Source organism: Triturus cristatus, chromosome 4_1, assembly GCF_964204655.1.
Source record: "Triturus cristatus chromosome 4_1, aTriCri1.1, whole genome shotgun sequence".
In the NCBI taxonomy this organism is placed as follows: domain Eukaryota; kingdom Metazoa; phylum Chordata; class Amphibia; order Caudata; family Salamandridae; genus Triturus; species Triturus cristatus.
Genome location: NC_140585.1, coordinates 385,789,614 through 385,804,936, shown reverse-complemented (window position 1 = coordinate 385,804,936; position 15,323 = coordinate 385,789,614). Strand labels below are relative to the sequence as shown.

Genomic DNA, 15,323 nt, shown 5'->3' with positions numbered 1-15,323 from the left:
TTATGCTAAAATTATTTTAATTTGGGCGTGAGAATTTAGTAAATGCAATTACAAACATGAACTACTATACTTTAGTGAATTTAAAGTTACAAAAGTGTACAGGGTTGTCCATTTCGCATAACCAGAATGCTTGCACATTAGCAAACTTTATGTATTCTTTTTAAGTTAAAGGCTCCATCTGTCATTTCACTTTCTAATAAAACGAGAAATACTTAAGGAGGAAATCTTTTTTTGGGCAAAAGTATCTAGCACACAAAAATTCATTAAATTGTCAATCAAGTTTAATGCATCAGAAAGAAGTAAAACTACATTGGCATATTTAAGACAAACACTTTTTTTCTATGCACACTATCTGCTGGACAGTCCCTTTGAAAAACTACTTTTAACAGTCCAAGACATTTCATTTGAAATTGTTCACATTTTGTAGCTGCTTATTTTCTTCTTTTTCTCCTTTTCTATTCAGTTGAGAAGAAAATATTGAACCATTGGACCCGAAACATTTACATTGCAAGCCACATGAGAATGCATAATTGGCATACAATAACCAATGTAGAACAATTATGTTTTTTTTAATTTGCTTTGTTCATCAATAAAAGAATATAAAAATCTTGTTCAACCCAGTGTTAAATGTATTAAAATAGATTTGTATTGTACGGCACAGTTTCTCCCGGAGTTGTGAAAATGTTTGAAGGGACCATGTGCTGCCTATAGTGATGAGACACTGCAAAAACCACCCACTCCCTTGTCAGCGACATCCTTGTTTGGGACAGGCAGATCTGCGCGATGGTACTGTAGTTAGTCTCCCCCCCGCCCATTCTTAGAGTTCTGTGCTAAATTGTTCAAAATCACAAAGTGTCCAGGCAGACTAGAAACCTGGGTTGCCCTCACTAACTTCCGAGGTAGGCCTTATCAGTATTCAAGGGAAGGCCTGCGTCAACTAAGGCGCCAGACGACCCTTACATAATCAGGAAGACTCGCTAGTGAAACAAGCAGGTGCTCTAGAACCTTCTGGGGCTAATACTATTCATGTAAAATGTAGAAATGGACAAATGCTAAAAGAAAAAAAAAGAAAACCATTTGCCAAAAGCAGCAAATGCCACAGCCCCTCCTTCCAAGATAAATCTGATATGAGAAACTACACTGGAGGCAGTTTTTTTCCTGTAACATTTAGCAGATTATTCTGCAAGCAAAAAAAGTAAGCAGTTTTTATCACATTAAATATTTTTACAATAAAAATGCAGTACAAAAATGTAATTATTTTTGGCATATTGTCTGTACTGGCAAGTAAAGAAAAAAATATTTGTATATTTATCTGCTTAAAAAATCATTTTCATAACCAAAATCAAAATAAAAACCTGGCAAAGTTAACCATTGTATGGTTTTCTGCTAGACCCTGCACAAAAAACCTCCATGAGAAAATACATCAATAGCAAAATAAGTAAAAAGGAGCTGCAAAAAAGTAAGGAGATTTACAGTCATACCTCTTTAAACACTTCGGAATGCGTATAGACAAGCATCAGCATGAAAATACTTCAATATTCCACTAGAAATGCTAATTTCATACAGTTTTTTTATTTAAATATCTGCAATTCTCGGCTAGAGTAATACTGAAAAAACTATCTTTTTGTTTGAAGGCTCTGTGAGTATGCACAACAAAACCAATTTCCACCAGCCCTATTCCCACTTCACCTGAATAAATGTAGCAGACCTTCTCTGTACGATGACAAGCTGCACATACATACGCCGGTGCTATATTTCTATACCTCTCTCCCAAAAGAGGTTAACCAGCGCTCCTGACCAGATTACTTGTCCTTTATTTCAAAATTCTTCATTATGCGGAAAACAACCTTGAGATATTCTGCCGGGTCACCCAGTCCCCAAAAGATGCTATGATTTGATCTTCCATTTGTTTTCAGATCCATCAATACATTAAGGCCAACATAAAAATTCTCCTAAGCACTGAAGGTGTCAGCAATAATAATGCAGTGTATACTGCTGCTCTCCGGGAAGTTGCCGCAAATGTAACATACAAACTGCACGGAACTGTTCTCAAGTCCTATAGCACAAATGTGTATAAAACAGACCGTGTTGTCCTTTCCCTTTTCTCCCTCCGTCATTTTGTAAAGTCATTGTTTTGGCCAGCTGTGTCAGTTGTTACTCTGCGACTGCTGCAAGGCTTTGTGCATGGCAGCGGAGGCAGATGATGGTTTGATCCAGGGGACTGTGAGCAGGGAGGAGGTGGTAGTGGTTGTCATGGTGACTTGAATCATCTGCTCGTTTTGTATCAGTCTAATGAGATTTTTGAGGCGTTCCAGTGATGACTGAGTCCCTTTTTGCTGGGCCAACAGGCTGCTTTTCTGCTCCAAGCATTTCTGTAAGAGGGATGGAAACAGAGAAAGAGAAGAATGAATTAACTACACAATAAGCATTTTTCCCAAAACACTTTCTTGTGGGTCAAAGAAATTCGTCTTCGAGCGAGGTCAATAATTTTAAGACAATTTATAACTTATGCCACCAAACTGATGCATCTGTGTGTTATCTGCGTGCTTTATGTTGTATGTGTCTGTAAATAACTTGATTGGTCTAGGAAAGATGTCACATACCAACAATGACAGACTGGGTTCTATTAAGAGGGTCCGAATCAGGTGGATCATATTATTTGTGGAGTCACTGCACTAGCACCATACAACCAAAGTGTATGCAAACATGGGAGCACATGGCACAAATACACACTGTGTCCCTGGTCTGGCCTACCTTACCTAAAGAGACACAAAGGGCATGGCATACACATCGTGGCACTGGCTTAGGGAAACAATCTTTAATACTTTAGGTTTGGAAATAAAACCTTTAAAATACCTCGAAATTATATTATCAAACAGGGAGAGGGTGCACTGAAAAACATTTTTAGAACGTGCTTCAGAAAGTTTCACATTTAATCTCTCCAGACTCGGAAATGAGTTGTCCTTGAAAGGGTTGCTAAAGAGCTATATATTTAAAATTGTAAATAAGAACCCTTTTCTGTTAGCACAATTTTTTACTCCGAAAGCAATGAGGTTTGGCTTCATTCACATGTTTCTTTTTAATGGTGTGTCAACATCATTAGACTAGTTAGACGGACTCAGGTGAGGACACTCTAAAAGGTCAGGGGGTCATCGACCCGAGAAAAAGCGGCTTTAATTGACTTCCGTTAATTCATTCTTAACTGGTAACTCGGAATTTCGACATAAAAGTTTAGGAAATAACCAGTGAGATTTAGACATTAGCAATATCTGTTTTTTTAAAAAAAAATAAAACAAAAACCTATGTGTTTTCTTATGGTATTTGTGTCCCTCTAACAATACATTTCAAAGTGTGCGGAAAAGAGTCTGTTGTATTTCCTGTGGACAAGACAAACAAAACTATGAAAGCGCTGTGGCGTACAGTAATACCCTCTCCTTCTACCCTGCCAGGAATAATGACTTAATTTCAGTGTGTGAGGAACACGTTTTGAAACAGCCATATCTTTGTAATATTCGTATGATTGGAATACGTGTAAGCTAACGGAAGCATGCCTGAGCCTCTATTCCGGAGTTTATTTCATGACCGATAAGTAATGAAGGCCTCTGAATGGCTGACACAGCATATGCAAAGAGGAACTCTTGTGAGGACGAACTGCTGTTCTAAGGGAAACAAGGAGCACAGGCGAGGCCGCGCGCCCGTTCTGAGCTGTCAGCAGAATTGTGGAATGCGGCTGAGCGCGTACACAGGCTCAGGATTTTTTTTCTATTTAGGATGCACGTTTTGGGTCTCTCCATTTCTAAAGCTCCAGCACACTGCGTTATTAAAGAGCAGGCCCGTGTCAGACATTTTTAAATATCCGTGGCTTTATTACGATTGATTACTGCAGGTGTGATCTAACTGAAACGTGTAAGGCTCAAAGAATGTGTGGTCGGACGAAGGCCTCTGCATGGCTGTGAAAGATAAACAAGTGAGTTAAAATTGCTGCTAGAAGGGAAACACTTCAGATGAGACCCAGCAACACCTCCCCCGCCCCTCCCCCATTGCAAACAAGCAGCAGAACTCGGAGCTGCTACGGAGCATCAGTGGGGACGCAATGGCGCATGGTTTTCCGATCGCGGGCGCCACGCGGCCGCAGTAAATCCTGTGGCTCACCTTCATTGCATCATCGAGGAGCTGGTCTTTGTCCTGCAGCTGTCGGTGCTCGCTCCGCAGCTCGCCGCCTCGCTTTAATAACTTTCGCTTCTCTTCTTCTCGGACTGTGAAAGACAAAGGTCAGTCAGCGGCGGTCGCAGATGGCAGGAGGCAGGCAGGCTGTCAGATGGGATGTGCTCACGCGTTTGAACGCTAGCAACTGATGGCTACAAATGAGCTGGCAGCATCATTATTTTTAACAGGCGAGTCATGGTAATGCTAGCAACAGCTAACGTTATTCTTGGGGAAATTAACTCTAGGAAAGGAGGGGCGCGCACTCAAAGGAGGCAGGCCTCGCTCTGAACGGAGCTCAGCGAGAACAAGCCACGAGGCTCTGTTTGCTTCTGACATGTCATGTTGGCCTGCGTCTAAATACATCCAAGGTATTGTTTAAACTCCTCTGCATAATGAACTCTTTATGATGTGTATTGTTTGGCACACCATTTAAACAACAGCTAAACACTTCCTTACCATATTCTAAATATGTAATGGGCAATTTCATCCAAGTATTTGTTTATGTCATTATACATATCTCTGTAAAAGTTACACATGGATGAAATTACATTGTTTTACATTTCAGCCTCCACTAAGTCCAAATGGCACATACCAACTGATATTATCTGCAACAGCAGTGACTGCGGAAACTGTCCACACTAGCACATGCTAACTCAATCCAATAAAATACAGGGGAATGTATATATACCAAAATACTTTGCTGAGCACCTGGGTAGCAAGAAACGAGTAACCCCAACAGAGGGGAGCGTAAACTGATTTAATATTATAATCAGGATGGTTATTTGAACCAACACCAGGCGATAAGCTCATAGACGTTCTCCTTTTTTTTTTACTAGATCAATTTAGCATTTACACATTCTAAAGTCTATAATAAGATAATGAAAAGCTATATTGTGAATATATGTAGAAGTTTTTTTAACGCTGAAAAGTTTGGAGCCAAGCTCCAGAATTCTGCAAACATAAGAATTTCATCCAAGCTTGACATCAATGTGTACCCCTCTCTTTTAAATGTCGTAGCAATGGAAGACTTCGCACTATCAGCCTCACCCAAATTACAATCTATGGTTTATACTTCAGTCCCTACTCTCTCCCTTGTCCCTCAACCAAGTTTGCGAGTCTGCAAAGGACTTCTTCACCAACATGAGAAAACACAAGCACCTTTTCACTCCACACTAAAAGTACAGTTCAAACTCTAGTCATCTACTTCACTTTGACAATGTGATTATGACAGACACCTCACACATTTTATTTTCTCCACACAAGGCAATACCGAATTCCTTGGCCAGACTAGTCACTGACACAAAAAAAATTAAACACATAACATGCATATTATGTGCCCTTCACTGGCTTCCTATTCACACAAAAATATATTGCAGTTGAGTAGCCCATATCTAAAGTTCTACGCATGAAATGCCCTATTCATCCAAACTCCCCACCATCTCAGTCAAAGAAGTCTTTGAAGTTCCTCACTTCAATTCCTCTCTTGCAAACACACCCCTTCTTTGGTGCAGCGACTTCCCCCTGGAACTCTTTAGCCTTCGAGATAAGAAACTAAGCTCCCTCTTCGTACATTTAGGAAACATCTAAAAAATACACCTTTTCCAAGTCTACAGGGCCAAGAAAAATCTGTTCGCTCCCTTCTTGATGTTGTCTTTGCAGCTACCACGCTGCTCAACATTATTCCTTTTTTGCTGTAAAGTATTTTTATTTTCGAATATTATCTGTGTAAAACTTTCTAATACCCATGTGGGGCAGGTTTTAAATAAAGGTAAACAATAAACACAGGTCTTATAATTGTACACCTTAAGGTAAATTGAGGTTGATTAAGCAAGCACTCAATCTGGAATGCAGTGTCAACCAAGGATGGTGCAGCGAAGTAGTAACAGATTAGGAATAGATTCCTTGTGAAACATGGCAGGAACATTAAAATCAGTATAATCATGCTTCGAAAAATTTTAAACTGAGGCCTAAATAGCAGATTTGCTGATCTCCGTCAGTGATACCTTCCTGATGAAAGTAGTAGCAGCTGCCATGGATACCTTAGTGTGAACCTTAAACCACAGAGGGACAATCAGTTCTGTCGAATAGCAATACAACATAGACTGTAAAGAGCAACATGAGGCGGACATTATCTTGAGACCGGATTCTCTTAAAATCATTGAACCCTGAAATTGAAGTCCAATGTAATTCCATCTTCGAGCTTGTATAACATTATGTCTCCAATTCAAGTGTGAGGACTAAAGATGGGAGTCAGCCACTGTAAAAGTAATATGTTCTCCCCTTGCCACACTCAATTCCAAAACAGGAGAGTGATTTGTGATTTTCATGTTGAGCATCCAATGGGCAATAAATGTCATTGTTCGGGGACTGGTTTCTCAACTTCATGCATTGTATTCAAGTTGAACATAAGAAAATTTAGAGGGGGTGAATTAAATGAGTTACAGTAATCACTTCAAATCTCACCCAAATTGTTTGAATTCTGTATTTGTTTCAGCAAGACATTATGATAATACAAAGGGAGTAAAAAAAGGAATTTATTTTATTGCATTTTATTTTATATTGCTTCCCTACTCCATGCGAGGGCCGAAGCAGTTTCTGAACCTAGAGAAAATGTGTAGACTTTTAAAGCTGCTTTCATAGTGACTTTGTTATTCCTAGCCTCTATTTGCGCTGCTTTTTACATCCTGTGGTACCCAAACCGCTAAGAGCAGGGCGAGAAAATCCTTTTCAAAGTAGTGAGGTATCAGCTTTGCCTGACCTGTCTGATGTGGGGGTTCATGCTCATAAATTTGGTTTACAATGAAGGAGCTTATCATTTTGAAGGATTTGATCAATGGCACATATATATTGGGTAAGTTGTTGGGAAGAGAAGGGCACCACAAAGTTAACTTGACATTACGTTTTCATCCTAGGTCTCTGCAACTCCCATCCTGTGGTAGACCTTTCAAGAGAATAAAAAAAGCCTGGAGAAAAGCAGCATGCCACTCCTGCCTTACACAAACAACTTTCCTAACTTCACTCGCAAACTGCACACCACTACATGATGCAATGAGAGTTTACTGCTTGCAGAATACTTGTGAATGAGGTGTTTCCCATAACTGCCCTGATGTTTCAGCCACATCCAAAGGCACAGGGCCTCTTGACAAGGGGCCCACAACCCCACCCTGTCCTGTTTGTTTCAGTACCACATGGCAGTGGTGTTGTCCGTGAACACCTGCACTAGCCTTCCCTTGATTGAGGGTAGAAAGGCTTTCAGTGCAAATCAAATTGCAAGAAGCTCCAACAGTTTGATATGGAGTCCGGATTCTATTGCAGACCAGAGACCTCTGATCTTCACTCGCCTAGATGGCCGGCCCCATCCCAGGAGTGACGCTTCTGTCACTAACGTTGAGGAAGGGAGGAGTCTGACACTGACCCAACTGCGGTCCGTCAGCCACCACTGCAGATCTTTTGCAGTGCCCTCTGAAATCTGGACCATGTTGGAGAGATTCCCCTGATGCTATGTCCACACGAACTTCAGGTCCCACAGCAAAACCCAAATATGCCAAACGACATGCGTCACTAACACGATGCAGGAGGCCATGAGCCTCAGAGTCAGTCACCCTGTAACCCAGGACAGAGGCTGAAATATCGGTATAATAGCCTGAATATCCTGGACTCAATGTTTGGGAGGATAAGCCCGAAACTGCACTGTGTTCAGAACAGCTTCGATTAAAGGGAGCATCTGAGAAGGGATCCGGTGTGACTTTGTCCCTTTTATAGTGTACCCAAGCGAGTGCATGCAGTCCACCGTAGTCTGGAGGTGGGAGATGACTGCCTGTGGCGAGCCCGCCTTCAACAGCCAGTCGTCGAGATAGGGGAAGACTGTCACCTCTGGTCTCCACAGATGAGCTGCAATCACCTCCATCACCTCGGTGAACACCTGAGGGGTGCTGGTAAGGCCAAATGGGAGCACAGCAAACTGAAAGTGCTTGTGGCACACCTTGAACCACAGGTAACATCTGTGGGCGGGAATGTGGAAGTATTTGTTCTGCCAAGTCCAACACTACCATCAGACTCCCAGGTCCATGGCAGCCAGGCCTGGAGGAAGCATGAGTATTTTGAATTTCTCCTTTTTCTAGGAAGAAAGTGAGAGGGCGCAGGTCTAGGATAAGACAAAAACCTCTGTCCTTTTCGGGCACCGGAAAGTAGCAGGAATAGCAACCATGACCTACTTCGGATGCCAGTACTCTCTCTATGGCTCCCTTGTGAAATTAGACTTATAAAGTGCACGGCTACTAAACGAAGTGTCCCGGCTGTCAGTCAACAGTTATTTGCAGTAAGATCATCTATAATTGTTGAAAGATCTATGTCTTCAGCCTTTTCTTGAACAAGAGAGCTGGCAAATACTGGTGGAGAAACAAGATGGGATCTTCCTTCAGCCTGTCGAAAATTGGTGACATGGGTGGGGGCGGTAGTCACGAGGGAGGAGCCCCTTTGGACAATATGGAGAACCCAGCGGCTGGATGTTATGGACCTCCAGTGATGCAGGGGATGTTATATCCTGGCCCTCACTGAATGCCCATGATGGTCGAATGGCAAACTAAAGAGGCTTGGAGGCTGCGGATGCCAGGGGATGGGCTGACCCGACTTCTGGCTACCTGACCCACGAGGTCTGTGGGTATGGCGTCCTCAGCTACGCACAGGCTGGGAAGCTTGTGTGCTATGGTGGCTGGGCAAGTAGAGGTGCAGCTGGAAGCCCCTTCCATGGACACGATAGGAGCAAAAGGCAGACTGGAGTTGGCGAGTGGCAGTGTAAAGGCCCAACAACATGACCGTATCCCTGCTGTCCTTGAAGCTCTCCAGCGAGGAGTTCACCTTGTCTCTGTAGAGATGAGAGTCATCAAAGGGCATGTCCTTGAGCGGGGCCTGGACATCTCCGAAAAAGCCAGTGCTTCTCACCAGGCATGGAGTCTAAAAGCCACCGATGAAGAAACTGCTCTACCTAGTGAGTTGGTCATATCCAGCCCACAGCGCAGGGCAAACTTAGCTACGTCCCTCAGGTCAGCAATAGTTTGGGAAAGCATGGCTTGGGCCTCCTCTGAGATCATAGCCAGCACCTGCGCAACACAGACCTTGAGCGAATGAGAGTATTGGCCCAAAAGGCATGCTGTGATCACCGACCGCAGTGCAAGGCTGGTGGAAGAAAACATTCTTTACCAAGGTTATGCAAAGGTTGGTCGCACACTGCTCGTCACACCAGCAAGTTGCCCCAAGGGACTGTGGTAGATGTAGTGGCGACGGCGGGTACGCCTATGCCACAATGTATAAAGAACAGTATGTGTTGCGTTAGCCATCCCTGGACACGTGTTTCGAGGTAGTTGCCTCTCGTCAGCAGGGAGTAGGTCAGTGTAAAGGGGTGCCGCGTGGACTGCCAAAATGTAATTAAAACAGGTCAAGTACCTCTCATGGCGCGCAGGTGCAGATCCAAGGCTCGTCAGCCCGTTGGCTCAAGGGAGCCGTAATAAATTATGCAAAGGTTGGTCGCACACTGCTCGTCACACCAGCAACCTGATAATGATTTTAGCAGCCTACACAGCAACCCTGCACTTTTTCCTACTCCCTGCTGACGAGAGGCAACAACCTCGAAACACGTGTCCAGGGATGGCTAACGCTATTCACACTTGCACTCACGACACAAGCATAGGTGTACTCGCCGACGCTGACTACAGGGACCACAGTTCTTTGGGGTAACACGCAGGTAGGTCAGCAGTGTGCGACCATTTTGGATTAGTTATTCTTTACCAAGGTGTCCAGCCTCTTGGATTACCTGTCCAGTGGAGTGAAAGAGAATGCACCAGGATTTACTCTAGAAGTGGAGGCTTGGACCACCAAGCTAACTGGGGTGGGGTGCTGGGTTGGGAAGTTAGGGTCCCCTGGGTCATGGCGGGGGGGGGAGCGGAGTGATGGCAGTAGACCTATTCATAGGAGCCCCAGGGCAGGCTTGGACCAGATCCGAGTAGAACACTCGTGAGGGCTTCATTAAATGGGAAATGTGGTTCAGAAGGGGGTGACTCCCTGCTGAAGCACCCTCAGTCACCCTTTTCACCACCATAGCAAATTAGGCTCCCTCCTCCATAACCATGGCAGGAGGAGAGACCAAGCCAGTATCTGGGGAGGTGTCCAGTCCATCCGCCAAATCCTCACACCATATGTCCTTGGTGACATCTAGGAGCTGGTATTCATGAGAGTCCAGTGGCAGCTACCAATAATTCCCAAGTCCTAGCTCATAGGAATAGGGCATAGGCTCTGGCCTGGAAGAAATGGCTCCAGTTGGCGCCGGACTACACCCATCTGGCTCCGTCTCGGAGATGAGTATCGGGGTTATGCCGCCAGGGAGGCTGGGAATGGGGCAAGCACCGTGGAAGGTCGAGGTGGTTCGACCAGCGCTGGTCTGGAACCCGCCGGCGGTAGACCAGTAAGGGTCCCTTCTGAACCGATGGGGACTGAGGGCGCACCAGAAGGGACAAACTGCCCAAAATATGAGGTGCATGACCTCATAAAACTCATGACGTTGGGCAGGGTGTTGCTCCGCCTTCAGGAAACTCAGGGAGGCACGGAGATGGCCTTAATGCAGGCTCAACTGTGGAGCCAAGCCTAGAATGCTGACGTTGCCTCGTCTCGTGTGGTGACTTCGATGGATTGGGCACACGTCTTAGATTTCTTGTTCTTTTTCTGCTTTTGGGACTTATCCAAACACCAGGACGACTTTGAGTATGATGGTGAGCGTTTGGAGTAGCTCCGCGACCAATCTCAGGACCTTCCTCTCAAACAGGATCAAGACTGTCGCGACATCGCACGTCGAGCGGCAAGGAGCTTGAGGGACTGCTTTCTCAAGGCCTTGGGGTGCATGACACATCAATCGGCGCAGGTCTTAGCGTGGTAGTCATGCCTGAGGTACCAGAGGTAGATATGGTGTAGATCTGTCTGTTGTTTGCAGGTGACAGGCGTCATAGGGCTTAAAACCAGTGTTCCTCACAGACATCCCTGCAACACCAGGAGACGATAGCTCAAAAAATCTTCAACAAAAGGTCGAAAAATGGTCAGTCAAAAAGTGTCTGGGGTAGCTCTTCTCCAGATCTGCACTGGAAGGAAAAGAACTGACATCAGGGCACTGGAGTGGCGCCTACATAGACATTGTGCACATCACAAACAACACCAGATACTGGAACACGGGTTCTGCGCACGAAAACATTTCCGGACCCAGTCTGATGCCTGGGGATAATTCTAAGGTAAGGAATCTGTGGCTAGAAGTCGCTATCAGTTTTTAGCCTTTATGTGGCAGAAATCATGTCATGTATGCTATAAATATTGCTAATAATTTGTCTAGGATACTTTGTATTTATTTTGTGTTGCATGGATTTATGATATACAAAGACATAAGATAGGCATTTTTATAAGATTCTTTAAGAGTGATTTGTCACAACCATACAACACTTTGGGAATTTCATGAAGTTAAAGCAACTTAGCACATTTTTCAGACTTAAGAGAATTTGGATTTCTTCTGTGTGTATAAATTTATACGGTTATGTCTACAGAGATGCTTACCGGCAAGGAGGTAATCACTTTGCATCAAAAACAAAAGTAGGCATTCTGAGGGGCTTAAAATCTCCTGATTACTCACTCTCACCTCCAGATCAGAGCTCTAACCATGTTACTTTTAAAGATCACTCATGGTATCTGCTTTTTCTAAAATCCTGGCGTTCTAGTTCATGACAAGTGAATTTTCAGCACTTTGTTAAACTACCCACGTTACACTGAGGAGTTATATTCTCTCCTTCTGATAACAGCGTTCTGGGATTAGTACAGGTGGGTTTCCTCGGCACTTCATCCTTATGAAATACATCATGCAAAAACAAATGCTGTCAAGTGATATTATTGCCTAGCAAAAAAAGCCTCAATGTAGAGGAAAGTAGGGGCACTAAAATATGTACCTGATTTATGAGTGACATATGAGTGAGATATAGAGAGGGCCCCACTCCATGGTTCATCCTCATCATCTTCGTTATCTTTATTGAACATCTGTAACCAAAAAACACAACAATATGAATTACCAACAAAAGCAATCAGTGATTTGTACATATAATAAATAAGAGATCCAATCCAAGTTTACAATGCGCTAAACAGAAACGGTGTGAATAAATGTAGGCTCAAGCCAGAACCAGGAAAAATTATGCAAATGCATGCGTCTTTAAAGCCTTTCTAAAAGGCAACAACTGTTGAATATTCAACAGGACTTATGAAAGGGAATTCCACAATGAGCTGGCAACAGCAGAAAACAACTTCGCTCTTATATTTTTACTTCACTTTTTGGGATATCGGCAGGAGTTTACTTGCAGATCTCAAGCCTCTTTTCAGATGGTTACCATGTGACAAATAGCTATGACAGCTGTCTCTGAGATCATTTGCTTTCCTGTTCAATTCTGATCAACATCTGATATTGTGATTAGAAATGGAAAGCCTACAGAACTGTTTCACATGGAGCGTGAGTGGCGGAAGGGAAATATGAAACAGAAAAGCAAAGTTAAAATTACAGAGCTACAAATAGAAAACATTAATTCATACAATTGTTTATTTTTTTTTATAATATATTTCTTCTTATAAAAAACGAACTCTTTACAAAAATACTAAAAGTAGTGTGGTTGCAATACTTCGATGAAAAAAACATTCTCCAAGACCCTACATGGAGGAGTACAGTTAACAAATATAGTAATATTACAAAAACATCTACCAAAAAATCTGGTGATTAGGGACCTACCTATACATCACATAAATCTCTTGCATTGCACATTAAAAACTGGAATTAACGAGGCAGACTGGAGGGAAGCGCGAATAAGTACCCCCCCCCCCCAAATGATTGCCATCTCCTTATGCCTACAGCTCATCCAACTCCATTATCTGTAAGCTACATACCTTACCCGGAAGTGGCTCTGAAAGGCGGGTAGGAGACCCACCTCGCAGTGTAACTGGTGTGCAGCTCCAGATGCTGACTATTATCATGTTGTGTGGCCTTGTCCCAGTATTGCACGGTACTGGTCGATCGTTGGCAGGGTACTGCCCAAGGAACTGGAGGACTTGGGAGGACCCTGGGGAGAATACATGTTGGAGGCCATGGGTAAGTACATAGCGCGCTACTAGAGTGCCACGCACTCTACTAAGATCACAGACAGGCATTTAGCAATAGACTGGAGGTCCAAACTGGAGGAGTCTATCTACTGAGCCAGGGGCTGCCTGCATAAGCATGGGGGGGGGCAAAGGGGGGAGGAGGAGGTCGATGGGGGACTTATTGTGGATTCAGCGGAACTGCTGTGATTGGTGAGGGGGCAATCTTTGTACTGTTTGTCTAGATATGTAATCTGATGTGCGAATCGGAATGGGGTTTGATTGTTCGTTTATTTGCCATTACAAGATAGTAATAAAAAATTGGTTATAATAAAAAAGCTGGAATTAAAGCTGTTTGCAGGTATATATGAAGTTGTAGGCAACATAAGAAAGTTTCCAAGATTCCCAGTACCAAGTTATCAACATGGTACTACTGCTTTCAAGAAACAATCACATGGGCTCAAGGCATCTTACAATTTATGCTAATGCAAAGAGGTGAAAATCAGAAATTCAACTATTTCTGAATACAGTGTCCAACTGTGCACCCTTTCAATTTTTCGAATTAGGACAGTCATTTTTGATTCTGCACTCTTTGAAGATAATGCACTATATTAAAATGCACTGGTGGATTTCCCAGGTCCAGGATTTCAGCGTCTCCTGCGTCAAGATTTGTTGTCTTGTTCCCCTTTGAGCCCTTAGATAGCACACAGAGCATCAAAACGGTCTCAATTTGTAAATGGTGGTAAATAATATTTCTTTCTTCGTCAATTTTCTAACAATGTTCTCTCTCTTTGTTCACCACTGTAAGGATGCTGCTTCTGCCTTGTTTGAGATCACAAACTGATAACAGCATCTTTCCAAAATGTATTCACACTATTTGTACCAGGACTCTTGACAATGATCCTTGTGAAGCCTACCAGCACGGGCAGTTTTCTTTTACTGCAAGAATGATCTTCTGAGGAGGAAAGGCTGGTTGCTGTGGAATCCTACATCACCCACAGTAGGTAAATCAAGTGCGAAGAATGTGGCATGACTTCTAAGCTGAATAAAAATCATTTGTAAGTAATATACAGCATTCCCTGAACACCTTCTTTAGTGTGGACATTAGGAACGTCACTATAAGTGCTTGCCACTTTAGACACGTCGTGAATGTGCTTGGTGATGAATTCAGGATGACTGGTGCAGAACTGCTGGAATGATCATGTAGATTGTCTCCTCCTATAGGATTTTGTTCAAGGTTCTGAATCGAGAATGGGCCTCATGTCTGGCTTTTTACTTGTCTATCAATCAATCAATCATTCGCATTTATAAAGCGCGCTACTCACCCATAAAGGGTCTCAAGGCGCTGGGGATGGGGAGGGGGGGGTCAGTGCTCGAAGAGCCAGGTCTTGAGCTGCCTTGTGAAGGAGAGGTGTTCAGGTATGGCACTGAGGTGGCTGGGCAGAGAGTTCCAGGTCTTCGCTGCCAGGAAAGAGAAGGATCTTCCTCCGGCGGTGGCTTTGCGGATGCGGGGTACGGCTGCCAGGGCCTGTCCGGCGGATCGTAGAGTGCGCGGAGGAGTGTAGAAGGAGACGCGGTTGTTGATGAGTTTGGGTCCGAGGTTGTGAAGGGCTTTGTGTGCGTGGGTGAGGAGTCGGAAGGTGATCCTCTTGTTGACGGGGAGCCAATGGAGTTTTTTCAGGTGTCCTGAGATGTGGTGGTGGCGAGGGATGTCCAGGATGAGTCTTGCGGCAGCGTTCTGGATCCGTTGGAGTTTCCTCAGCAGCTTGGTGGTGATGCCCGCGTACAAGGTGTTCCCGTAGTCCAAGCGACTGGTGACGAGGGCGTGGGTGACGGTCTTTCTGGTGTCGGTGGGGATCCAGCGGAAGATCTTGCGGAGCATGCGGAGGGTGTTGAAGCATGCTGAGGTCACCGAGTTCACCTGTCTGGTCATGGTGAGGGATGAGTCCAGGATGAAGCCGAGGTTGCGTGCGTGG

General features: G+C 44.0%; 1 protein-coding gene across 3 annotated transcripts in view; it reads right to left on the bottom strand.

Annotated features, from left to right (window-relative positions):
• Window positions 1-259: 259 nt before the first annotated feature.
• Window positions 260-15,323, bottom strand: part of PHF21B (PHD finger protein 21B) — a 326,879-nt gene continuing 311,815 nt past the window's right edge. For all 3 annotated transcript variants that reach the window (XM_085652440.1, XM_085652439.1, XM_085652438.1), the window contains 3 exons: window positions 12,180-12,267; window positions 4,153-4,256; window positions 260-2,372 (listed from right to left, as the gene is read on the bottom strand). In XM_085652440.1, coding sequence (XP_085508566.1) covers window positions 2,148-2,372; window positions 4,153-4,256; window positions 12,180-12,267 — 417 coding nt within the window. In that variant the 3' untranslated portion in view covers window positions 260-2,147. The remainder of the gene's footprint in view (window positions 2,373-4,152; window positions 4,257-12,179; window positions 12,268-15,323) is intronic.